The 27,215-nt window shown below is 42.0% G+C and overlaps 1 protein-coding gene across 5 annotated transcripts in view; it reads left to right on the top strand.

The window, feature by feature from the left end:
- Nucleotides 1-27,215, top strand: part of znf521 (zinc finger protein 521) — an 89,908-nt gene that overhangs the window by 19,305 nt on the left and 43,388 nt on the right. For 4 of the 5 annotated variants that reach the window (XM_072363290.1, XM_072363291.1, XM_072363287.1 and 1 more), the window contains exons 4-6: nt 20,287-23,798; nt 24,996-25,080; nt 25,365-25,397. In XM_072363290.1, coding sequence (XP_072219391.1) covers nt 20,643-23,798; nt 24,996-25,080; nt 25,365-25,397 — 3,274 coding nt within the window. In that variant the 5' untranslated portion in view covers nt 20,287-20,642. The remainder of the gene's footprint in view (nt 1-20,286; nt 23,799-24,995; nt 25,081-25,364; nt 25,398-27,215) is intronic. The other variant, XM_072363289.1, reaches the window with a different exon arrangement.

Genomic DNA, 27,215 nt, shown 5'->3' on the forward strand with positions numbered 1-27,215 from the left:
TGGCATGTGGACAAAACCGACATAATGCCATATCCTCACTTTGGAACTACACACAGTGAGCAAACACACTAGTTCAGGGAAACTGCCCCCCCCCTTTCCATGTAACTTAACACTTTAACTGCTGACTATGGTTGTATGGCGATGACCAGCTCATAGAGCAGTTTTCTTAGTTTCTCTTCTCTTCTCTCTTCATCACTCTTTGGCCCTGGTTCTGCCTCCTCTTTGTTCACTTTCCTCCTCAGCCTGCAAGTCTTTTTCAGCGGCACAAGCAGAAGAATGGCACATTAAATCTTAATAGGACTGCGTCTGGCCGTGTTGAATTGCAGAGCGTGTTAAGCCGGCGCTTTCCTCCCCCTTGGCACACGCTTGTGGAAGTGGAAAACAATTGAATAAAAGAAACCGCTCCCTCCCTCTGTAACACAAGTGACTTCGGCTGCTCTGCTGAAGCTATGAGACTGAACTGACTCCAGAACACAAATGGCTTAAGTTCTTACTGAGAAACTGTAGCATAAATTACATTAGTCCTCTCCTTGATGCATAAGCATATGTGGTAGGTACACAGAGGATTTACCTGACCACCCACAATGGAAGCTGTAACTATATTTACCTGTTAGTGTTTGCTGAAAAGACTAGGTCTTCCATAAAAACTCAAATAAGATTGAGAAGAAGAGGAAGTGAAATGTGAAATGTATGGAGACAAGAGCCTAAAATTAAGGGGAGGTTAGGAGGTAAAAAGCAATCAGTGCAAAATGGTAGAAAGGTAGATACAGACACAGTCATGGTATGAGTGAGTCAATCTCAGCAGCAGTAATGTGAGTCAAAGCCTGCTTTGTAAGGCAGTCAGAGGTGGTAATTAGCCAGTGATGAGTTGACTGGTGGTGTGTCCAGTGCTAGGCACTGCTGGGTGGGGCTGTGCGAGGTAGATAAGGCCAGCACTGGGCTTATCTCTGAGAAGGACAGGCACCAGGCCTGCCAGGCAAATCCACCCACAGCCCATCAGCATTTTATTAACAACATCATTAATGCTGGACAGGTTATGTGCACTGGCTCAGAAGTGAGAGAGGAAAAAGTGAAAAAAAGAAAAAATTAGAGAAGAAAAAAAACAAGTAAAATCTTAATTCCTACATGGCTGGCCTAGCTAAAGTACATAGGCACCGGCTGACGTGTTTTGAAAGCAAGGTGCTTGCTGAGATGTTTTACAGGTAGGCAGTCAGCGGAAGGGCATGCAGAGCGAGCTTGGATCCTACCTCTGGGTTTTGCTCGCTCTCCTCTGGGTCCACAGAATTCAAATAATTTTATTTTTCTCTTTCAAACACGGAACTGCTCACCAGAATAATGATGAAGCTGATACAGAAAAATGTAACTAGGCAGAAATAAAAGGAAAATAATATACTTTAAAAACTTAGTAAACTTGCTAAATTTTCTAACAAACGCTTTATGAAATGTTGAGATTATTTTGTCTCCCTTTTCTTACATAGTTCAACTAGATGTGTAAGGTTTAGATTTATTTTGTACCTTTTTGCATAGAATTCTGAAAAAAAGATGACCTTTTTTACATGTTTTGTTTTCTGTAATCCCAGTTTCCTTTGATGTGATTGTGTGTAGAGCATCAAATGTGCATTTACTGGCTCTTCTTTCATTTAGAAGATAATTGAGTGAAAAGCAGACCAGAACAAATACTGTTTATAATTTATAATTAACAATTAAGACAGATGCTTTAAGTGGCACTATGCTCTATGATAATCTACCCACACATTTTAGCTCTCAATTTGGGCCACAGGGCAGGAGCCTCTACACTCAAATTTGAACACACTGTGCACCACTTCATCAGAATCTTTCAGGGCACTGTTGTAAGTCTTTCCAACGCGTCTTGGTCACAAAATGCCATTGATCATCTTTCCCTTTTTCCAAAATGTTTTGAATAGGTTCAGGCAGCAAAAAATACCATATTAGACGCTATACTTCTCCCATGTTACAAACTTCTACTCTATTTTCTGGCTTGCAATTCGTCTGATGGCAGTTAAGTCACCAACAGGGAATATTTTGGTTTCAGACTCATTATGTCTATTCCAGATTTTTAGAGTTTTCTGCTTGAGTAAAATCCTGTACATTGAAAAGTGAGATGCTGTCTCAGTGTCCTTATGTGACAAGTAAGGAGTGAGAAGGTCAATCTACACCAGGAGTGAACAGGATGTAATGTGGGTTTAAAAAGTCCACCAAACAACCTCCTTCACTGACACCTAATAGAAACATTTACAGGCTTTTGAATCATATTCGTCAATACTTTAATGAAAAGGTCAAAGGATTTTGCTTATGTCTATGTGGAAATGTAATGTGCAATGATCCCCATAGGGCTTTTTCCTTAGATGGCTTTTGCCAAACTTACCAGTAATGGGAGGAAAGGAAGGAGGGAGATGTAGGGCGGTGGAAAGAGTGACCAGTCCGACAGGTTTATGTGTCCCTGCAGGCTGAGCTCTGTGGAGCGGGCCCACAGGAAGAAACAGAGCCAGCTGTGACGGCATCTTTCTAGCCACTGTGGTTTAGGAGCTTTGGGGCTATACTATCAACGACTCAACATTTCCCCCTGTCCTCTACCCCTCCCAGGGGTTATTTTTGTTGGCCAGGGGGTGATGTTTGGGTGGGGGCTGCTATGGGGCTCTGTAGAAAAGCCACTCCCATGCTTGAGGATGTGGGGACTTACAGTCAGCCATCCACAAGGACAGAGATTCTCAAATATCATGTAAAGTAATGCATTTGTTCCTTAATGCTAATTGTCATTTTCAGACAGGAAGGTGGGTTAATAAATTTAGTTTTATGGGAAGGATGGGTGTCGTTTAAGGTCTCCAAGGCCACCAGCTGGACTGTGCTTTTGCAGAGAAACAGCAAGTGTTGATCCTGAATGTAATGGTTTGACAGTAAAGTCATGCTGTCAGGTACTACGGAGACATCCTTTTAATGTTAAGACTAGTGGACAGTCGGGGGATACAGCATCACTTAGAACATATAGGTTATTTAATCTATTCAACATCAGGAGTCAATCAAATTGATCAGTGAGCCTCTCCTAAGAGACTGCCCCCCAATGAGTGGCAAGGATTTTGTGAAGGCTGCAGAGTGTGCCAGCTTGGTGCATGTCTCAGTGATAAACCAAGACATTAAAATCCTTGATTAAATAGTAACTCACCACCTGTGGCAAACATTCTCAAAATAATCCACTGATTTAAGACGCCAACGAACACCTATTGTTACTATCTCTTTATCTGGCTAGCAGGCTCATTCTATATGCGATGCATGTGTCCTAAAATCAGATCAACGAAATCCTTCATGACTGACTGACAGCTAAGAAAGATTGTGCTGTAGTAAACAGAGTGGTAATCTTGATATTAGGACATTATGTCCCCCCAGCCAAAGCATGATGCATCTTTCTCATCATGAACTTGGTTTGTCGAACATACCCCACAAACAAAGTCAACAGACAAAACCATCTTGTGATTGGATTTTAATCCAATTGCATTATTATTCAGACCTCCCATTGGCCATTCATTACTCTCACATGGTGCTTGTGTGGGTTGTTATCACCCAATCAGGCTCAAGACTGTATTCTGGAGAGCATGCTTTGGTTTGCATCCTTTAAACCCTGTGAGCCTTCCCTCTCTCTTGGTCCGCCAACGGAATACCTAATTCCAAAGTAAACTGATTGCTCTCTCCAACAAGATTACGCTGTGATGATGTTAGCCAAATGAGACCGCTACTCAGATGCAACCAGGGCAGGCAAGGATGCTTACCACAAGACGTATGATCAGCATGTTAAGAGAAACAAGGTTGGGGGGGAATAAAAATCGAAAGAGTGTGAGAGTTGTGAGCGTGGGGGTAAGCTGAAATGTAATTTGCTCCTCACCTCAGGCGACTGGGCTCTGAGGCCAGTAAATATGCAAACAAGCTGAGCATGGCCATCAATATGAAGACCCTAGATGATTACTAATCTCTACCGCAGAAGTAGATTGAGATCTATGCCATGCAACACGAAAGAATGGGAAAAGTGAGGTAAGATTCCAAACAACATCTTGTTAGATATAGTTGACACTCAGTCTTCAGTTTTTACTGTTTATGATGCATAAAAATCAGTAAAACAACAGCAATAATGATGTTGGTATCTGAAACCATAATTTTCTTTCAAAATTAAGCATTACTGTTGGAAATATAATTTAGAAACTAATGCTGTAACTTCACAGTAACTTTGAACCTTGTTCTCAACTCACTCCCGTCTTCTTGTCATGCAGAACTCTTTGTCTGATATGAGCTCTTAGACGTGCTGCACAGTAGTTTACCAGCCCATTGTCATTCCCCATTCGTAATCCGGGATAAAAAAAACCTATGGGACACATACCGGTGTGGAGTCATTAGGTGTGTGTGGGGCTTACCCAGACAGCCAGATAAACCAGATGCCTCAGGATGGCCAGGGGTCATCTCTCTGTGAGAACATGTTGTTGATGTCCTTGTTTCTCTCTGCCTCTTTCTCTGCCTGCATTCTTTCTCTCACTCTCCTTCATCATTCCTTCTCTTTCTTCTTCTCCCCGTCTTGATTGCTCTGCACAGTCATCACAAACACAGAGGTCTGTTTTGGAGCTTAGCAGTCGAAGAACCTGTCGGCTAAAGGGAAGAAGGAAAGAGAGACTGGAGAGTTGTCTGTGGCCCTGGGTTGAATGCCTGAGGGTGTGCTACGTGTGGAGGGTAGTTAGTGCAGAAGGACACACCATAGTCTGCAGGTGAATCCTCTCATTTTGGGAGACTTAATGCATTTGAATCATCACCTCTGGGGAGGGGGTGTTATGACTTTATGTTTCTGAAGGAACCTTGATATAAAATGCAGCAAAAGTTGTGTTTCTTCTCTTCAAATGCAGCATTGGGCATGTAAGAGGAATATTTATTCTAAGAATGTCTTTCCAGTCCTAAATATAATTGACTATTCCTTGTATTTTAGAGTGTGTTACCAGCATTGAGCTTTACCCTCTGCAGTGAGTGCACAAGGCTTGAGGATGTTTACCTGGCATGGTGCCTATTGTAGCTGCCCTCCTGTTGAGGAAAAGCAGGTCAGGCTATAGCTTTGTGTGAGTTTGTTTGCACAAACGAGCATTTTTGCAGATGTGTATTAGATTGTGAAGATGTATGTCTTTGTGTGTGCTTATATGTGTGTGCATATGTGCAAAGCAGAGGGGGAGATCATTAAGGTAGAAAGAGCCAAAGCGTGCATTACATTGAGTCAGGGAGATGTATCTCTAATGTAACCATTTGTTTTTCAGGAGAGGTTGGTATGATAGGTGAGGCAAGGGCATACTCTGGATATCTGGACTCTCAATTCACCTGAACCATCCATCTGTTCAGCCATCAATCTACCGTTTTTTTCCATCTGTTCATTCACTCATCCATCCATGTATCTATCCCATTCTGTGGCCAAAGGTCCATGTTTTTTTGTGACCCTGATAATCTGAACCAATTTCCTCTGCAATTTATTTCTCAGCCAACCACCCACCTGGTCAAGCGGCATCAGCCTCCTCAAGGTAGAGCCACTCATCCCAGCAAGCCCCTTCCCACAAATCACATTCATTTCTTTTCACCTCAATCCTCAAATCTTTTTTCGTTTGTCTGTTAAAGTTTCAGTTCAGTATTGGAGTAGTTCAGTGACCGCTCTTGTCTTTACACAGCTCCGTCACCTTTCAAACATAGACATTTATCCCACAAATTTGTACAAATCTCAGTGTTTCTCAGCTGTAAGAGCCCAGTTTCCTCTCAGATTTCATGACATTGTGATGCTTTGTGAGCATCATGCAACAAACAATAGCCTCTTCCACACCAAATCTCTGGTCTCCTGGAAAACTACGTGGGTGACTTGTTTGTTGGTTCATGAAGCATACGCTCATGCAGGATAAGACTCATGCTTGTGCATGTTGATGGAGCATTTATTGAGAAATGTTGTGATTATAGATATCCATTGATTCTTGAAGCATAAAGTTGCTTTTTGATATTTTCTGACACTACCAAGCATCTGTTGCTTACCCCTAATGTCTCATCTTTTTTTTCTATTATCATCTTCCATTCTTTTCCACAGCTTTATCTGCTACCTTCCCTCTTTCTATTTCCCTCTTTTGCCCTCCCTCTATCCTGTCATGGCTCCTCAGTATTCTGCTGCTGTCTTGTGTGGAGTGATTTTGCCCAGACACGTCTGGCTCTGGGTAAAGTGCAGTCCCCAGGGAGCGTGCTCCGCAGCCCCCAGGTCGCTAGCACCATGAATACATTATGATCCCTATTTCCATCCTGTTGCCACGGCAGCACTTTTTGAGCCGCAGGGCGATTAAGACGTGTGCTGTCGATACCCTGATAGGAGCAGAAGTTGGATCTTGAAGCTGGCCTTTGATCAGATTCCATCTTTCCGCTTGCTATTGGTGGCTTTTGTAGGGGAAGGAGGGGGTCTTGTGGTTTTTTTTTGGAATAGACAAGCTCACCTAGTGTACATAAGAATACCATCCATCCTCATGCTTTTTCTTTCCCACCTCTGTGCTTTATCTCTGACTTTCCTGCCTGAAACCAATCTCCCCACCCTTATTCTCATTTCCTTTGCTCCTCCCCATCAACGCAGTTCAGCTAAGGCAGCATTATACGCAATCTCGCTCAGCTCTATGATTTTCTGCTATCCTCACAAAGGAAGCAACTCCCTTACCTTTTATTGTTTCCTTTTTTTCTTTGGGGGATGATGTATAAAACATGGTGCCTCAGGTAGAGGATGTTGGGATGTTGGGTAGGAAGCCATGTCCCCCTAAATGGCCAGCCGTGTGCATGCGCCTAACACTTCACTGAGCAATCTGTCAACATGTCAGCAACACATGTTTTGTAAAAAGCCTCTGGTGGGAGCCAGGGGAAAAAAGGCACTCCTGCCAGACCAGAGAGGAAATGCTTTTTTCTCTTCTATGCAGTGGATTTTCTATTGCTGGTGCTCAGTCCCACGGGCCCCCACCACCACCCTCTCTTCCCCCACATATACACCCGTTGTCTGCACTTCAGAAATTTGAACTGGGGACCCTCGAGGGGGTTTACAGGGAGGGTGGGGGTAGGCTGGGAGGGAGGGGCTTCCTCTCTTTCAGAGCGTATGAAATTGTGAAGGTATATTGTGGCAGGTCCCCAAGCGGTCTTTTCTAATACCTGAGTTTCTGGCGAAGCTGGAAATTACCAGCGGCTCCCCCGAGGGACGGCTTTATCCACACCAGGAAGGGGAGCAGAACTCAGTGGGGAGGTTACTTAATGCATGGCTGAAATAAAAGAATTTCTGAGAGACAGAGGCTGAAAGCTAGCTTTTTTTCTTTTTCAACCCCCCTCACTCCCATTCCCTCTCCCTCTCTCTTTTCCTCCCCAGTAGTATAGTTTACTACTCTCTGCCTTCTCTTGAAGGGTTCTAGTTTAATAAACTTTCAGAGGATCCTGCTGGTGCAGACAGCTAGACAAATACCCTTGTGTGTTCTCTTTTGTCGAAGATACAGCTTTTTGTTATGTTCTTGCAAATTTGATTTCTCCCTCTGTCTTTCGTTTTCTCTGCCGCCCTCTGTCTCTCTCCCCTTCTGTATTTGTCTTCATCTCCCTTGTCCGCCTCTTGCTTTCTGTCTCCCTTTTTTGATTCACGTACACATACACACTAAGTCAAACTGTGTCTCTTGTGGTTGAGTTTATTGTTTGGTCTGTCTGTTCGTTCTCCCCCTCTGTGCTCCCTTTTGTTTTCTGTATGTTTTCTTGTATTGTGCACAGAGGCTGAGATGCAGATAGAATGCAGACAGTTTGCCCTGGGTGAAGACTGTGCACAAGCACCCTTGGTATCTATTTAACAAAACACATTCATCTATTTAAACATAACCAAATGAATAAAACTCTACCATCTTTTGAAGCAAAATTTTAAAGCATAATGTTTTAGGGTCAGTTTGCTCATTTCTCTTTATTGTTATTCTTCTACTTTCTGAAATCCAAATGATTATTTTCTTTGGGTATCAGCATTATGTATTTAATGTCTATGGATAATTAACACTGCCCTGTTTATAACCTCAAAAAAAAACCCAATATGAAACTCTTATACATGTATGAAATGCCTTTTCATACTCCCTCTGTCTTCCTCCCCCTCTACTGTTGGTAAATAATTCAACCTTTTCTCTGTAACAAGTGCTGGCCTTAATAGGGAGCAGTACCTGTAGTTGGGATAAACAAGGCAGCCGGCCTCAGCAGTGAAACAGAGGGATTTGGGCTTCATGAGGGCAGAGGAATAAGTCGTTTCCTTCTGAAAGGCAGAGCAGACTAGCTGACATTAATTAAACCCTATAGGATAAAGGTTATCTGAGGCCTAGCAAGGCAGAGACTGTGCATGCAGGATTTTATGTCTGCCGAATCCTAATCAAGACTTCTTATTAAAGCGATATGAGCTGGTTTAGGCAACTATAATATTTTCGGCCTGTGTGTGATGTTATTGTCCAAACATTTTATGCTTCTTTGAGAGTCTCTGATGGAAAAGAATGACAGCATTTCACCCAACAGACATATATTTGCAGATGCAAGCTGACAATCTAAGCAAATAGCTGGAAAATAGAATTGAATCAAAACCTTTCCAGCGAGCACCGCTGCTACGCTTCCAGTGTGACGTACATTTCTAAAACAATGAAATATCGAAGCAGTTTTATAGAGATTTCCTTCTGGAGAACATTGTGTTTCCCATCATACTCTAAAGCAGAAGAGAGGGCCTCCTCACCAAAGATCCTCCTATGTTGCACCTGTGACTAAGTCACCTGACCCATCTTGCTGCATGGCTCTTGGGTGTCAATTTAATTTTTTACAAAATACCCAAAGGGCAGTACATCACTTCTCTTCCTTCATTCTCTCCCAGTTGGATCCCTATTGTGAGGGATTATATTCCCTAACTCCAACTCCTCCCCTAGACACTGAACAGGTGCTGAGTTGACAGTCTTTCAAGCCTGGTATGGAGGGAAGAAAGCACTGCTTTTACCTATACTTTTGTTTGTTTTTTTTTTATTTGTGCTGGGTGTAAAAAAAAAGACAAACATCGTGGATCATATTGCCAGGAGGGCATAGCACCCCGTGTGTGTTTTTTTCTTCTATGGTAAGCTCTAAACATCCCTTTCTCTCATGCTCTTCCTGACTCGTCAACTTATTTGCATGCCAAATTTAATTAAAGGTCACCTCACTGATGGTATTCTCTTGATATTTAAAATAGCTAAGTTAGCCACTGAATGAGTGACACAGAATTTATTACCTCACCGTATGCCGTTTCTATATTAGTGACTGCAACAATAGCTTGTCCACACTAAGTAAAACAGTAATATCTTCTCCTTTCATATACTGATAACGGCTGGTGTCCTCTCATCTACAACAGGTCCTATGAAAAGTAATTAGCTGATATGGATGTTGCTGTCAGTGATAACTGATATTGGGGGACTATTACATTCACTCTCCTGAACGATGGTCCATGAAATGAGTTCATTACTGTAAGCTGTATATTCAGATTGCCACATACAATATTTCAAGATATGAGAACAAAAGTGTTGCAGTGTCTTTCACCGCATGAAGTTTTGAAATACTGTAGTCTTTTCTTCTCTTTTTATTAGAACCCATAACTCAGCTCTTATACATTATTTGTTCACTTAATATTGCTTTTAATGCAGATATCAAATCTACAGTCATGCTGTGCATCTTAGATCTTTACCCCGTTTTTTTTTTTTTTTTTCTCCTTGTATTGAATGGTTCATAATTCATATGAGGATTTTGTTTGGCAGTCATACCAAGTTCCTCTCCTGAGAGAGACATAAATAGCCTCCCAGGTGGTGGTGGTGTGCAACTAAGTAAATGGTTACTAAGCCAAGATGTGCTGGGTCTATGTAAATAGGGAGAAAAGTATGTGTTGAGGTGTTGGAGTGAGAGGAGGGTATTCATTGGTAATGTGAATCTTAATAATCTCTTTTTGGGATTTTTTCTACAGTGACCCTGAAAGTTTTCCATTAAGTCCGTCAGCATGCAAACTTTTAGCAAAACAATTCTGGGGATAGTTTTTTTGTCAGCTGATAAATAGATAAACAGGAATAAATCAATATGAAGTGATGAATGAATAAGTAAAATGCCCTGTAGTCATTTGTCTGGTGGTATTCAGGTTTCATATTCCATCCCTGTTCTGCAAATGAAGATGAGGATGAGGGCAGTGAATTGCTTCATTTGATGAGGTGTGTGCATTTTTTTTGCACAGAAGTCTAACACTGTGTTTGTGTGGGTGCTTTTTCTTATCCTTTTGGTAATATGATCCGATCATGATGAACTGCCTGGATACCAGCAGAAAACAATGCAAGAAGAAACAAAGCAAACCCCTAAATCTGTCTGCCATTTGCGCTCACATACTGTACACACATGTCATGAGTATTCTGGCACAGTTACTGGGCCAGGGAAGTGCTGGTCTGGGGCCTGGCCCATTCTCCAGAGACACCCCCTCGCCTCCTCCCCCTACGCCCCCTTCCCCCTTCCTGTGCAAGTCTGTGGACACAGTCTGAGGCGACAAGGTTGCACAACAGCTCTCAAAACCTTCACTTTACAAACACAATCATAAAAAACACAGTCTGCCATTAAAAATCTGTTTAAGAGGGGAAAATAATTAGAACGACTGTGATAATTGTGTCAAGGGGGAAATAGATCAGACGAATTATGGGAAGAACCAAAAAATCTTGCCACGGCTTTGTTACTTTGCCGTTGGTTCATTTCGACATTGATCCACCCTTCCATCTGTCATCCTTTCCCTTCTTTCCTTCGTCAGCTCTCCATTTCTTCCTCTCTTTCCGTCTCCCTTTTTTGGATTCGAGAGTGGAGGAGCCTTCTGGCTTTAACAGAGAAGGGATGAAGATGTTTATTCATCTGGAGGGTATTAGAGCCATGATTAAGGAGGGGAGGGAGCAGTGAGGCTGATGCGACGTCTGCATTGCTCGTTCGTGGGCCGCCTTCGGGATTTTGGCCAACACGCCAGGAAAACAAGAAATGAAGAAGAATGAAAAAAACTTGTAGTGAAATTCGATTCTCTCGGGAAAGAACAGAAGTTAAAATTTTAGCTGTCTCGCACACACACTCTCTCATTCTCGCTCTCACTCCCTGTCCTCACAGCTAAGCTAATTATTAATGAATGCGGTTTCTGTTGAACCTTGGAGAGGTGTCAGCACTGCAGTCAGTGAGGGTTAAGAAATCTTGACATTTAAGACAGGGATGCATGAAAATACATCGTCTTGCTTGAGTTGATGCTTGTTTTTCTTCCCTTCTCGCTCCCCTCTCCACGATGCATGTTTTCTTCTCCCTCCTGGGCTGTCTCCACTTGTTTTACCACTGACAAACTGGACCGGTATCGAGGAGATATCAAATAGAACCACAGTGTATTATTCAAGGGAAGCAAAGGTTGTGGATCAAGAGGAAGGATCGGGATTTTTTGCCATAAAATAACACTAATGCTAATGGAAGAGGTTATTGTTTGTATTGTTTGTTCAAAAGAGGTCGTAATATGAGCCTTTTTATAAGCATTTGTCAAACTAACTGCCCTTTTAAAATAAATCCCAATGAATTGATCCATATGTATGAAGTTACATTTAAAAAGTGAGATAATTCTTACTTTAAGTGTAGCCAAAGTTTTATGGGTCACTGTGAGATAGTTTGATTAAAAAGAATTAGACCCTATTTTCTGAATTCACTCAACCCTGTGTGGGGTTTTTAAGTAATGGATAGTGTCTGTTGAAAGTTGCAGCGCAGACCCTATTTTAATGAAGCAACCATCCTGTACAGTAACTCAGCATATTTCTGTATGCACTACATTTTTTTCTTTTCCACTCTGATAGCATAAATCACATTTCTGTGAGTAACTAAGAGTGTAGGGAAGCATTAAAAGAGCACCTAAGTAGACTCTCATGTGAGAAAACACAGTAACAGAACAGTATGGCATAGTGCTGCAGCATCCCTCACAGTGGCTGACTGGCTAGCTGACTATCCACTGGGTCCTGAGCCTGGTCTGCCGCAGTATTGAGAGAACGGCACACACTCACACACCCACTGAGGCACCCCTGCCTATTGAAGCCCAGCCCAGGCCAGCCTGGCGCAGCACTCCCTTAGAGCCGGTGCTGTAAGGTAGGCGGTGAAGAAGCATGCTGGGGGACAGATTGCCGTCCTCCTCTTTCCACCTGGGAGGCTCACTGTGGCTGCTGGTCTGGCCAAGACCTGGGGAACAGCCTCCTTCCTGTTTGTGCTAAAGTCCACCTGAAGTGGTCAACTGTCCTTCCTGTCCACACCACCAGCTGCTCAGTTGTAGGGGAGATGACACCACTGCCACAACCAGACTCCACATACAAACTGAATGCCCTGACTTGAGCTCTGATCATTTTGCTTTGCAGGACCCTCAACCTTTAAAACAACAACAACAACAAAAACATTTTAGACCTATAATAAAAAGCTATCTAAAAAACTTCTAAATTTATTTTGAAGTGACACAGCCATGTCACTAAATTAAAATGTGGTCATTTTACATCTTCAAAAATCAGAGATATATACATTCCCAATTATTCTCATCCAAAATAGCCAGTCGCAGCTCCACTTTATGAGGATTTTTGAGGAACATGCAGAACCTTGAATTATTTTGAGCCAAACTATCTCTTTTCCTCACCAACTTTTTTTTTTGCCTAAGACCTCATCAAACACTGAAATATTGTATGAATATTGTATGATTTACGCATGGTACGTATACAAGCTAATATAAAGAAATCTATATTATTACGCTATCAGAATAACCAATAATATGACCAATAATAACAGAATAATTTGGTACTAATAATGTATTTTTTACAAGGAACACAATAACGCTGATCCTGAACACAAATTCATTCATTTTAAGCAAGTGATTTCAATTTGGCCATCTTTGGTGGACAGACATCAGTATTGCAGAAACACATCTTAGCAATATAAATCTAATTTTCATTTTGTCTCACTATCACGGAAATAAAAGGCTTGGTAAAGGATGACTGGCCGCCCTACTTTTCTTTCTCTTGCCTTCCATTTGTCTAACTTTCCTGAGATGCCACTGGGGCACTGTGATTTCTGGGACAGTGACCAAGTGCTCCTGTCTGAGCTGGGGGACGTGGGTAATGTGGACAAAGTAGTTGACAGTTTGCTGCTTCCCCATGGCTGAGAGACAGAGCCATGAGGGCCAGAATAATGGACACCCAGACCACAGAGTCAGGACAGCGCTTGATTTCCCATCTCTTTGTGTCAGGCCCTGCGTGACAAAATCCCTTTTTGCAGTTTAGGGGTGCAATTCTTCCTCAAATTTGTGTATGTCTGTGTGGATATGGGTTGTGCTGTGCATGTACATGATGTTCGGCCAGCGTAACTTGCTGCTATGGCACTGATGAAACCACAGGAAGTGAGTCCTCATTTCATCTATTGTTTTTCAAGCTTGTCCAGTAAAAGACTTGTTCACCGTTCCTCCAGTCGTCTCACACAACCCCTCCCTCTCATCCTGTAGCATGGTGGATGTGATTGATCTGTAGCAAGGGGGAGAGGGACCTGACATTTCTCAGTGATGTGTAAAAACATATTGTGTTTGCTAAGAAAAAAAGAAGGGAGGAGAGAGACAGACAAGTATAAACACAACACCCGCACACAGTATAACAATACAGTATCTAAGGGTGGGAAATTTTGTGGTAAATTATAGGATCTTTAACTGGTTGAGCTGGCTTTTTTGCATGTTAATCAGCTGCACTGTGCAAAAAGCCATGTAGCAACCCAGCACTTTTGCCGAAAGCTACTGGGAATTATCAGTGTTTCATTTCAATTGGATTTGAGGTCTTAAAACAGGGATGTTGCAGGACCACAGTGAGTAAAGCTCAGAACTGGGTTTCTTCCAACAGCTCTGTGTCCTCTGAGCTCTCAGTCCTGAATCAACTGAGTGATTTGTTCATCTGACTGTAATTAGTCCCAGTTAAAAAAAAAAGAAAAGAAAAAAGATCCCTCTCCACCCAAGCCTCTCTGTGACAGAGAAAAGTGTCTTAGCAAATGTAAAAAAATTATTTTGATACCTCCACTATTAGATCTTAAGTGATTGTGTCACAATCAGGGCCGTACATGATAACGTGTTGTTGAGACACACACTCCTATTTGGGCATCAGAACAGGCAAAGTGCCGAGATGACACATGCATAGCCTCATGGGAAAGGCTCACTACTTTTCCCAGTAACTGTAAAAAGATCCCCTCTCTGAATATGAAGTGGGGTCACGGTGTTACATCAGACAAGTTGTCAGCTTTTTGTTTATTCAATGAATCCCCAATCCCCAATGTGCCACGAATGCACTCACATGAACACATCTCTTATGACAACCACTACATGCAGATCCCTGCTAGAACACACAGGAAGATAAGGTTTGGCAGCTGAAAGCATGGCCATGCTTTTTCTTCACTGGAATGGCTTTTGAACAAAGTTTGCTAGCAATGGTAAATGAATGAGAGCAAAGATTCCTTGCTGATAAGATAAGGTACTGGACCTGGATAAGGGTTTGGCTTTCTAAATTAAAGAGGTGGTCTCTGTTGCTGTCAGGCAGTGATAAGCCATCATGATCTGCTTCCAGCACCTCAGACACAAAGGTCTGGGCACCAGCAGTGAATTATTCCTTACTCCCAATCTTTGAAAGGTTTCGGAGGCGCGTGAGAACAAGTAGCAGAATCCCAATTTAAGCATTATGCGAAGAATTCATTAAAAGACAGCTTTTGGAAAAGCCAGTTGGCTTAATTTAAAATTCTATGATTGAATGATTAGAAGGTAATCATTCATTTTTACATATTGATTAACCTCACATATGAAAGTTTTGGCAACGTTTTAGGACCACAAAATACCTCTGCGTCTTTATGACTCTTTGGCAAAAGGCCATTTCTGTATTTACTGGACCAACTATTTAGCTGCAGCACATCAATCTTGAGAATTAATGTTAGTTTTTTTCTTTCGCACATTTCTTTCTCGCAAGTTTTGGCATGAATACATAACAGGAAAGATTATCTTATATTCTGTTATCGAATAACCTAAACATATACTTCTGGTGTACACTTTCGTCTCTATTAGAGGGGGACTTTATTAGATTTTATATGAATAACTATCAAATATTTTATTTAACACGGCACTGCTGAGCACAGCTGCCATTAATATTTTTGCGGTATGGCAATCCAATAATCCTTACTTTGTTGCATTTATTTTTTTCTGATATTGCCCTCGAATCACGCTGAGGTGTGTGTATCTGTCAACACTAAAATCAACTGCAAAAATTGTTTTAGAATTTCATATCTAATTAAACTTTCTGACAAAATGCATCACCATATGTATTGCAGTCTAAAGGAAAATGATTGACTTTCTCTTTTGGAAAATAATTACATATCTTGCTAATTTTCTGATTCTTAAATAACATCACTTAAAAAAAGGAAAAAAAGAAACATTCATCTTGGGGTTTGAAAGTTTTGCTGACGTACACTGAAATGACAAACTTACCAGCTCCCAGCGTTAAGGACTTTATTTAAACAGGAGTATTTACTCTGGGAGAGGGTGCTATAAATGAACACAGAGGAAGTGGAGCACAAAGAGGATTTCATACTGGCTTGGAGGAAGCTGAGACCTGCGTGTGAATGGGGAATTTTTAGTGGTTACTTCTGTGAGACTTTAAAAAAAAAACTAATTGGTATAGGACTGCAGATGTCTTTCTCACATATTTGACACCATTGAACTTGAGGCCAAAGCTTTATTTTTTGATTTTTAGAAAGTTCTGATGTCCTGCAGCTTAGGGCAAATTTTTTCTCCCTCTAGTAAAAGTGGCTATGGCTCATTTTATGCCATTCCCTACAGCGGCACTCCAGTCGAGGTTGTTTTGTTCCATATAGGAGACCTTTAAAAAAGAAATAGGGAGGGGGGTAGGGACAGAACTCCCAGAGAGGGACAGGCCTTAAGATGGAGGTCTTCCTCCCAGGACGTGACAGGCTGTTGGCTGGAGGATGCTCAGGAAGGCCTTGGCAGACCAACAAAGACAGCCCTTCAGCTGCAGGGTGTAGTTTTTCAGGCCCCAGCATCCCCTTTGGCAGCAGCACAGAGAGTGCTGGCGTGCACAGGCCCCCGGCCCGAGAGACAGGGAAGTAAGGCCCGTTCTTTTATTTACACAGGCTGCTGCTGAGGCCTGGGCATTTCTTGTCTGGGTGAAGAAGAAAAAAAAACAAGTCTCTCTCTTTCTTTCCTCTTGTGGTCTCCCGAGGAAGATTGCTCTTTCATCTACAGTTGTTCACACACTTGTTTCGGCCATTGCTCTTGTATCTGTGTATTTGTGTGTATGCTTTGTGTGCACATGTCTATGTTTGTTGACATCCGTGAGTCTATTCTGTACACTTATGCTCTCTTGTGTGTATTACAAAGACTCTGTGTGTGTGTGTGTGTGTGTGTGTGTGTGTGTGTGTGTGTGTGTGTGTGTGTGTGTGTATGTATAGATCTTGGAGGTGGTGGGGTGAGAGATCAAGTATTTGAAATATAGTTTTAGCTCACTACAAAACGAGTCTTTGTTTTTTCTCTTGAATTAGACGTTTTTTCAAGGCCACCACGTAAAGAAAAATAGCGTGTAGCATTTACAGTGCAGTGCAGAAGTTTGGAAGCACTTTCTATCTGTTACCATGGAGTAACAGAAATGTATATGTAAAAGATAACCTGATTCGTAAAAGGTGTAAAATTAATATACATTACCTTTATATCAATATTTAGGTACATTCAACTTTTTTTAATTTCCGGAACAGTGACATAATGTACACAAAGCAAAGGTTTTGGTATCCCACACTGTCAGCACAAAGGGTTTTTGTTTCTTTTTTAGTCAGCTAAAGTGTTTTCAGAGGATTTTCACCCATTCTACCTGCAAAAGGTTTCTAATTTTGAGAGATTCTTTAACCATCTTTTCTCTCTCTTTTCTCATTTTTACATCAATCCACAAATTTTCATCGTAGATGTTTAGGTCTGGGATTTGTGATGGATGCAGAAAAACCTTTAGCTTTCCCCTTTAGACAGTTAATTGTGGATTTTGAATATTTTTTAGCATCATTATCCCGTTGTAAAATCTTCTCTTCATCTTCTGTTATTCTGCATTAGGTGGTAGTTTGCTTTCAGAATTTTCTGGGAGTTAGTTAAATTCATTCTACTTTCTACCAGTCTAACAACCCCAAATCACGAACAATTCACTCCCATATTTAACAGTTGGAGAGATGTTTTTCTTCTGGCATACAATCCTTCATCCTGCCACAAGACTTGTTCCCAAAATACAACAAGCTTGTTCATATTTTCATTTACAAACTATTACACTCACTTATTTTTTTATATAAGTATGCAGGAAAGGTTTTCTTCTAACCCATTCCATTAAATTCTTATTTGTGCAGGTATTACTGCACAATGAAACATCACAGTACCACTCTGTAGTCTGCTAAATCTTTGTTTTTTCATTTGCTTTTCTGGCAATGTAGCAGTTCTCTTGGCACGTTTTCTTGGATTTCTAGACCGTAACTTGGCATCCTCCATTCCTGTTAAGCATAATTTCATAACTACATAACAATCTCAGGAAACAGCTACTTGATATAGTGTTGCTGTCCGATTATAAACTGCTATTGCTTTGTGCGCATCGCTTTTTTTTTTTTTCATTTTCAGTTAGCCAGGTACCTGCGTAGAGAAGCCTACATCTGCTGATTGTTCCAGCAGGGGTTGAGGAGTATTTATAAAGTTTTTAAATTACCATCATCTGGTCTTCCTCAAGAACTATTGTGAACAATTTATAGTTCTATATATATATATATATATATATATATATATATATATATATATATATATATATATATATATATATATATATATATATATATTATGCCTTTTTGGATATCAGTTCTTCTTCTACTGTAGCTACTCACAGTGAGAGATTTTTATTATCTCTGCACATTGCACTTTTCCAATACCCTGCGTGTTTTACAGTTGTGGGAGCTTTTCTAACAAAATAACAGTTTTTCACTGGTGTGATATCAAAGTAGTATAATGCCACCCATAAGCAACTTGAGTAGAATATTCAATTCTAGAATATTACTGTATCATTAGTAATATTTGCATATTTTAGTTTCAGCAATTTGGGCAATATGTATCTACTATGAACTTTTACACATATAAACATTTCCTTTCTGCTAATTTAACTGAACTAATGTTTGCAACTCCCACGTGTCCCCCACAGATATGACTTTATGTATGTGTATCATTAGAGTAAGACACAAAATAAATGATATACATCATGTAAACAAAGATCAGAAATTGAATGAGGTTGTCCTGACAGCTTAGTAATGTCTCTAGGCAAAGTCTTTCTCATTTAAGACAGTAGAATTTCATTTAGCCTTGTATACAGGTCCATTTATTTGTTTGTTTTATACTATTGTCTCGAAGCCAATATGTTTGACTGTAAGGCATTGGCTGAGGTCATTCTTCTTGCACTGGCTTCTTCTCCTATACCCCGGGAGGCAGTATGAGATAGGGCAGATCCGCCCCCTCTGTGGAGGAGGGCATCGCACTGAGTCATCCTCCCTCATCCTCCCTCAAACCAGAGAAAAAGAAAACATTGAGACATGGATGAGAGATAAAGCAAGTAAATAAGGCAAGGTTTGCTCCTTGAGTGAGATGTGTGTGCAGAGTGGGCGCCTTGCCAGGGGTGGGAGGTTTCCGGGAGGGCCGCGGTGTGGAGGTGGGCTCTCAATGTGCCGCTTTCAGCAGTTTGGAGGGGCAAGGGAATGGCCTCCGACCCCATCTGTTTCCTGAAGATAGGCCCTGATGGGGGTAAGTGCTTAGGGAGGGCATGATATCCTGACAAAGGGCAGATCTCCCAGCAAAAACAACAGACAGGGAGAGAGAGAGCAAGAGAGAGACTTAGATTTGTCAGCTGAAGGAGAGTATCGAGGTTGGATCCTGGAAAGAGCTCATGCTTTTCCTCTGTCCCTCTCATAAATCTTTGCAGTTTCCTCTTGTTTTTCCCATTTCAAGTTATGGCCTTTTGACACAGTTTTTTTTTCTGAAGGGGGCTGAGATTACGTTGTTATTTAGGTAAGGAAGTTCACAGCACTTAGAGCTCAGCAGCGGGAAGAAGTGGTCGGTAACCTTTTGAACCTGTGGAAAGTGGTGTTCTGTGTTTTCCATTCATATCACTATACAGTGAACCAGTGGATTGGAATGTCGGTAAAGAAGAGATTTATATAGGGACCCTTTAAAGTAATTGTAAAAAGAATGGGGACTGTATTATCAGATGACTGGTGTTCCTCAGTTATTCCCTGCACCTGCTCGGCCTTGAGTGAGATAGTTGGCCACTCTCTTTCCGTTTCCCTGTCCCCCCCAAGCTCACCTCTCTGCATCAGCACATGACACACTCCTCCATCCAGGATCAGCTGCCTCATAGCTCAACACACACCACTCAGACAGATATGGTAATATTGCATATTTTATAATCTGATATTTATTGACTAATGTTTCAAAAGGCACGTGCTTCATGAAAATCATCCATTTTGCAGCAGAGAGTTCCCAAAGGCTATGCAGAGCTGTGATCTAAATTGCACATTTAATCTTCTCCTTCATTCTCGAAAACTGCTTTTGCCTGTTTTTTCCTCCTGACTTAAGGTCCTTTGAAGGGCTCTTGTTTTTTGAGAAATATACCAGTAAGTGTTCAGGAATAATAGAAATGTTCTAATTTACCTCATGCAGGGCTTACATCCTAAAGTGCACCCATTGTCTTGTGGTGGATTTAAATGTCAGAGAAATTGTATTTTGAGTCACAGTGGGCTAAGCCATTACACGGCCACATACAAGGTTAATTGTAGTAAAAGTATTTCCACTTATTCTCTTCTCTAATTATACTTTCAATTGCATATTTAAATGTAACTTTTCAGATAACACCTAAGGAGAGGTATTGTTTCTGCTGAAGCCACTGAAGAAAAAATGATCAGCATTACAAAGAATTTTAAATTCATGCACCACAACCTTATAATAACTGTGACGAATATCGCTGCGGTGGCCCACCTATTTTGTTCGAATGAGTGAGCCAAATAAGTTTCTAGTACAGTCTTAGAAAACACCTCTCTAACTTAATCTCTCCTTTTCGTTCTTGTCTTATTTTTGGCTTACCCACCATTTTCTGCCCTTTCTGTCTTCTTTTTCAGACGGTGCTGATCTTGAGGATGACCCATCATGTTCTTGGCCAGCATCATCTCCCTCCAGTAAGGATCAGACTTCTCCGGGACATTGCGAGGACTATGATTTTGGCGAGGAGGAAGGAGGCCCTGGCCTGCCATACCCGTGTCAGTTCTGTGACAAGTCTTTCAGTCGCTTAAGCTTCCTGAAGCGCCACGAGCAGAGCCACGGCGATAAACTCCCTTTCAGTTGTACATTCTGCAGCCGCCTCTTTAAACACAAGCGCAGCCGAGACCGACACGTTAAGCTACATACTGGTGATAAAAAGTACCACTGCGGAGAGTGTGACTCTGCTTTTTCTCGCAGTGATCACCTTAAAATCCACATGAAAACCCACGCCTCCAACAAACCCCATAAGTGCCCTGTGTGCCGTAGAGGCTTCCTTTCCTCCAGCTCTCTTCACGGCCACATGCAAGTACACGAAAGGGGCAAAGATGGCAGCAGCTCAAGCTTTTCTAGAGCTGACGAATGGAAGCTAAAGGAAACCCAGAAATGCAGTCGTTGTGAGGAAGGGTTTGATGTTCCAGAAGAGCTCCAGAGGCACATCGCAGAGTGCCACCCTGAGTGCTCCCCATCAGAGGATGGAGGTCTTGGTGCCACCTTGCAGTGCATCTACTGCCATGACCCCTTCAGCGATGAGGGTACCCTGTTGACCCACATTGACCAGGCCCACAGCAGAGATAGAAAAGGCCACACCTGTGCTATCTGCTCTGAGCACTTTCTGTCTGTTGAGGATCTCTATGCTCATATGGACATCCACCAGCTCCCTGAATCTAGTAACCATAGTAACAGTCCTTCATTGCTTACTGTCGGCTACACCTCTGTTTCAAGCACCACACCTGACTCCAACCTGTCTGTTGACAGCTCTACAATGGTGGAGACAGCTCCACCTGTGCCCAAGACAAGGGGGCGGAGAAAGAGAGCTGCTCAGAACACCTCTGATTTAGGAGGCCGTTCCTCAAAACAGCCTAAAGTCTCCTACAGTTGCATCTATTGCAACAAGCAAGTATTCTCAAGCCTGGCTGTGCTTCAAATTCACCTACGAACCATGCATCTGGACAAGCCAGAACAAGCTCATACTTGCCAGTTTTGTTTAGAAGTTCTGCCCTCTTTACTAAATCTAAACGAACATCTTAAACAAGTCCATAATGCAGAAGACCATGCTGCCCTCTTAGCCAGCCTGCCTGATGCCCTCCTCCAGTGTAACTTCTGCCCTGAGGTGTTGAGTGACCTGAACGCCCTCCAGGAACACATCCGCTGCTCCCATGGCTTCCCTAGTCCCGTTGCCAAGGAGAGCAATGCCTTCTTCTGCCCCCAGTGCTTCATGGGGTTCTTGACAGAGGCTACCTTGGAGGAGCATGTCCGTCAGACGCACTGTGATGGGGGAAGCCTGCGCTTCGACTCCCCCTTGGCTGTAACTCCCAAGGAACCTATAGTAGAGGTTTACTCTTGTTCATATTGCACCAACTCACCCATATTCAACAGTGTTCTGAAGCTTAACAAGCACATCAAGGAGAATCACAAGAACATTCCTCTGGCCCTAAACTACATCAACAATGGAAAGAAATCCCTGCGCACTCTTAGTCCCTCTTCACCAATATCAGTGGAACAAACTGCCATGCTGAAACAAGGCAGCTCAGCCTCTCGCACAACCAATGAATTCATATGTAACCAGTGTGGAGCCAAGTATACAAGTGTAGACCTTTTCCAGACTCACCTCAAAACTCATCTGGATGGTCTGCAGCCTCAGCTCACGTGTCCACAGTGCAACAAAGAGTTTCCCAACCAAGAGTCTCTCCTGAAGCATGTGACAATTCACTTCACGATTACCTCCACCTATTACATTTGTGAGAGCTGTGACAAGCAGTTCACTTCAGTGGATGACCTGCAGAAGCACTTACTTGACATGCATACTTTTGTGTTCTTTCGCTGCACTTTGTGCCAGGAGGTGTTTGACTCAAAGGTATCCACCCAACTCCACCTGGCTGTAAAACACAGCAATGAGAAAAAGGTGTATCGCTGTACATCCTGCAACTGGGACTTCAGGCATGAGACTGACCTGCAGCTGCATGTCAAACACAGCCATCTGGAGAACCAAGGCCGTGCTCACCGATGCATTTTTTGTGGGGAGTCCTTTGGCACAGAGGTGGAGCTGCAGTGTCACATCACCACCCACAGCAAGAAGTACAACTGTCGCTTCTGTAGTAAGGCTTTCCATGCCATTGTTCTCTTGGAGAAACATTTAAGAGAAAAACACTGTGTGTTTGAGGGAAAGACTCAGAACTGCGGTGCTAATGGCTCTACTATAGGCGGTGGGGAGGGCCAGGCTAAAGAGGACACTGAACTACAAAGTCTCATAACTAACAGCCATGGTTCAGGAGCAGCAGGAGGATCGATCGTGGAGTCCCAGAACAGCCATGATGGAAGTGAGGAAGAGGTGGACACAGCAGAGCCCATGTATGGGTGTGACATATGCGGAGCGTCTTACACCATGGAGTCACTTCTCACTAACCACCAGTTGAGAGATCACAACATCCGACCTGGTGAGAGTGCATTGATAAAAAGGAAAGCTGAAATGATCAAGGGCAACCACAAGTGCAATGTCTGTTCCCGTACCTTCTTCTCTGAGGCTGGGCTGAGAGAACACATGCAGACCCACCTTGGGCCTGTCAAACACTACATGTGTCCCATCTGTGGGGAGCGCTTCCCTTCCTTGCTCACCCTGACTGAGCACAAGGTCACGCATAGCAAGAGCTTGGACACAGGCAGCTGCCGTATTTGTAAGATGCCACTACACAGTGAGGAAGACTTTCTGGAGCACTGCCAGATGCACCCTGACCTAAGAAACTCCCTAACAGGTTTTCGCTGTGTGGTGTGCATGCAGACCGTCACCTCCACATTAGAGCTCAAGATCCATGGTACTTTCCACATGCAGAAGACAGGCACTATGTCTTCCAATCAACCCATGGGCCGCAACAACGCTATCTCTCACAACCAGCAGCAATACCATGCACAAAAATTTTTCAAGTGTGCCTCTTGTCTGAAAGATTTCAGATCCAAACAAGACTTGGTGAAGCTGGACATTAACGGACTGCCTTACGGACTTTGTGCATCCTGCGTGACAGCAGCTGGCTCCAAGAGCTCCAGTCCGACAGTGAATGGAGGAAGGCAGCAGCAGCAGGGAGGGGGGGCTACTACTCCAGCAACAACCACCGCTGCATGGATTCAAGGAGAGAGTCTCAGCCCTGCAGATGGAAAAGGCAAAGCTGTCTCATCATCTTCTTCATCCTCCTCCACATCTTCATTATCTGCAGCCAAGACACGCTGTTCCAGCTGTAATGTGAAGTTTGAATCCGAAGCAGAGTTGCAAAACCATGTTCAGACTGTGCATCGGGAACAAGCTGGAGATAGCAATAGCGGGCATCTCAAGACTCCCCAGGTGTCACCCATGCCCAGAGCGAGTCCTTCACAAACTGAAGAGGTATTGTTGATTAGTGCTGTGTTCTATATGGTTAAAGAGTCAATGAAAACAGATATAATTGAAAGATTATTTTGCATCGAATGCCCCTTTCAGACATGCATTGGTTTTCACAATTCTGGTAGCAATGGAATGTGCTGGTGTCATGTGTGAATGACCGCCACTGGTGCCATACTGTAACATTATTCTGACAATATCTCAACAATATTCTGACTAAGTTGCACCTACAGCAGTAACATAGATATGTCGTTTCCATTTTACAAATTATACAAATGTGAACTGCTGCAATGAAATTAATGGACAGATACATAGATTAGTGGTAAATTCATTTTACATGATCAGCGTTTCAGATTGTAACAGATTTAGGTTGTGTTATTGAATACATAGAAAAGAACACTGTTCAAAAGGTCTTTCTTCATGCTTTTACGGTACCTACGATAATCAGCCTTTTTAACATCATGTGAGCAAAATGAACAAGCAAAAACTCTTTAAAAGGGTTAGAGCTGCAGCATTTGCTTATTGTCAAATTATTTATCAATATTTTAAACAGTTTCCATCTGCCATTGTGTTTAATACATTGCTGCGAGTCTGTTTGTTTGATATCAGTTTTTATGGCAAAAAGCCATACTGTTATGAGAAAACTAAAACTCTGCAATCACCTTTTTTGGTAGAGCAGGAAACTTTTCATGTGACACAGTGGCAGTGGAAATGGAGACGTATCCTGAAGTAAAAAAGCACAGATTTTTCAAGTTGGCTACAGCTACGCTGTCAGTCCCGTGCAATTAAAACCTCACAAGTATAACAATGTTGAACAAGCTGAAACATGTAGAAATGTGATAGCTTCTTTTATCTACTTGTGTTATATTTCGCACAACCACTGCACATGTGGCACACAACTGTGAATTGTTATGATACGCCATGCTGTTGCATAAAATCTGTGATTCTCTAAAGGCTCATGCCGTAATTTATGTACTTTTCAGTCTTGTGCGAATAGTATATATTGTTCTTTTTTAATTAAATGTGGGGTACATTGATGGAAATGTGACTATTGTTGAAATGGATCAATGCTATCCTTTCAACAGATTGGCAGATTTGTTATTGTTATATATCTCGTCTGAAAGGGGCTACTGTGTGAAACTGTTGAAAAATCCTGAGAGATTTGTTCTTCAAAATTTGTTCTTCTTTTCCACATATTTATAGAAGAAGACATATCAGTGCATCAAATGTCAGATGGTGTTCTACAGTGAATGGGACATCCAAGTTCATGTGGCCAACCACATGCTGGGTAGGAGACAACCCTTACTTTTTGATATATTATGGTTTCTGTTTGCTAAAATGTAGCATTGAATTAATGTGGCCTTAGGTATTAGACTGAAATTGTTTTGTGTGACTGTCATCGTTTTCAGTGTACAAATCATTAAGCAGAATATGCCCAATTTCACAACAAACATTTGAACATTTTAAGTCAACCTCAGGCAGTCTTTCCCCACTCTGTTTTTTAAACGATGACTCACATTTCAAAGACTGATGTGAAATATGTAATGAAATATTTGACCCTGTCTCACTCAGGCTCACAAGTGTCTGGATCACATCACCAAATAGGTGGAATTATTTTAATATTTTGCCCATCAAATGCATCCCCAGTGTTGTGCTTTCATAAAACTGCGAGTTTCATTTTTCCATGCATGTGAATGGTATATGACAGTGTGTCTGCATGCTTGTGAAGCAGAATCTCTCCACTTGAAGCCATTCTGTAATGAAGGTAGTTTGTAAGAAATGGGAAATATACAGAATATTGGACTTATTAATCACCAAACAGATTTTTATTGAAACTGTTTAAAATTCTTTAAAAAAAAAAAGAAAGCAATAATAACAGTTTTCAAGAAGCGCCTACATTGCTTTTTTTTCTTTATTTTTATGTGTTTGTTGTCCCTCTTCACAAAGGCACTCTCCCTAGCTTTGAATACATTTGGTAACATACTCTCATGCTTTCAGCAGAATGATGTCAAATCAACTAAAAAAAACAATGGGTGTCACCATGTGCATTGAACATTTTTTCAAAAGGTAGCAATTTCTTTCACTAGATTCTTAAGCTGAGAGTGCATGTGTAAAACCAACCTCCACATTTTCAAAATGTCTTCACCTTTGGTTGCCATTTGTATGCAGGCAGAATAATTTATAGAGAGGAGACAATTGGAAAACAGGTTTTCTTGCCTGCAGTAAGTAGGTGTCTGAATTCCGGTCTCACGTTCCTTTATTCATTCATTTATTCAGCTCGTTTGGCGGCTCTTTCATTACACTGCATTATCTGTTGTCTTCAGTGGGAGAGAGACTCATTGATCTGGAACCAAACCGTCTCTCTGTTTGGGACACGCTTCCAGGCGCAGGTGAATTTAAACACGGTGGGCAATTCTATCAGGACCGGTAGGCAATTCTATCAGGGACCCACTGTTTGTGCATAAACAATCAGAGGCATGTGATTTGTGATTTTGATTCTGCAGTGTATTTGCAAAAGAGAGAGACGAGCTGAGAGTGTGTAGGTGTGTGTTTTGTATTCATCTTTGCGATCTGCTCACCCACTAGTCTACTGGGGGTGCCTAATACAGTACCATGCCAGCATTAGTCCTTTCTCTTGCAAAGGCAGGCACGGAGCACACTGGGAGGGTAGAAAACAAACCCCCCTACTGGTTATTTTATGTCTTTCAGCCGCACAACCACACAGTTCCCTCATAATAGTGGAATTCAGACAGCTTAAGATAACAGGAGGATAGGTGATTGGGTTATTGTCTGATGTCTTACTTCTCTGATATGCCATTGTTTAGTATTCAACATGATAACGGATTTCATCTGACTTCTCAAAAGGGTTTCTCTTAGATGCATTTGTCCTGTGATCTCTAAAATATGGAGAAAACAAAACTCATTGTCATATGAAGTCGACAAACAAAAAAGAAGGAAACTGAACAGAACAAAGAAAAATATGTTAAACTGATGTGACATTATGAGTCACATGCATCATGTTGGCCAATGTTATAAATATTGATGTCTTGGCTTTACACAGATTCCAAAGAATTTGTTTCCTTCAGCGTAGAATATTGTTAAAATTAAACCCAGTAATCACTGCAAAGCCAATTTGGGCCAAAAACAGAGAAAAAAAAACTCATTTGGAGAAGCTCTAAATACCTTCTCCACAGAAAAAAGGGACACTTTCTCCTTTTAATGGCCATCTGCACAGGAGAGGGGAAACAGGGGGCTAGGGTCATCTCCGCTCAGCTGTCAGCGTTATTAGCGTAGGTAATGGAGCAGACGCTGGATTCATAGGGGTGTTGTTTTCATCCATGCCCCTCTCCATGGTGTCAGTTCACTCTGATAACTCTATATATAGTGATGCGCCTTGACACAACTATAGTGCTAAGTGTATGG

The sequence above is a fragment of the Leuresthes tenuis genome, unplaced genomic scaffold (genome assembly GCF_036924035.1).
Source record: "Leuresthes tenuis unplaced genomic scaffold, fLeuTen1.0.hap1 SCAF_14, whole genome shotgun sequence".
In the NCBI taxonomy this organism is placed as follows: domain Eukaryota; kingdom Metazoa; phylum Chordata; class Actinopteri; order Atheriniformes; family Atherinopsidae; genus Leuresthes; species Leuresthes tenuis.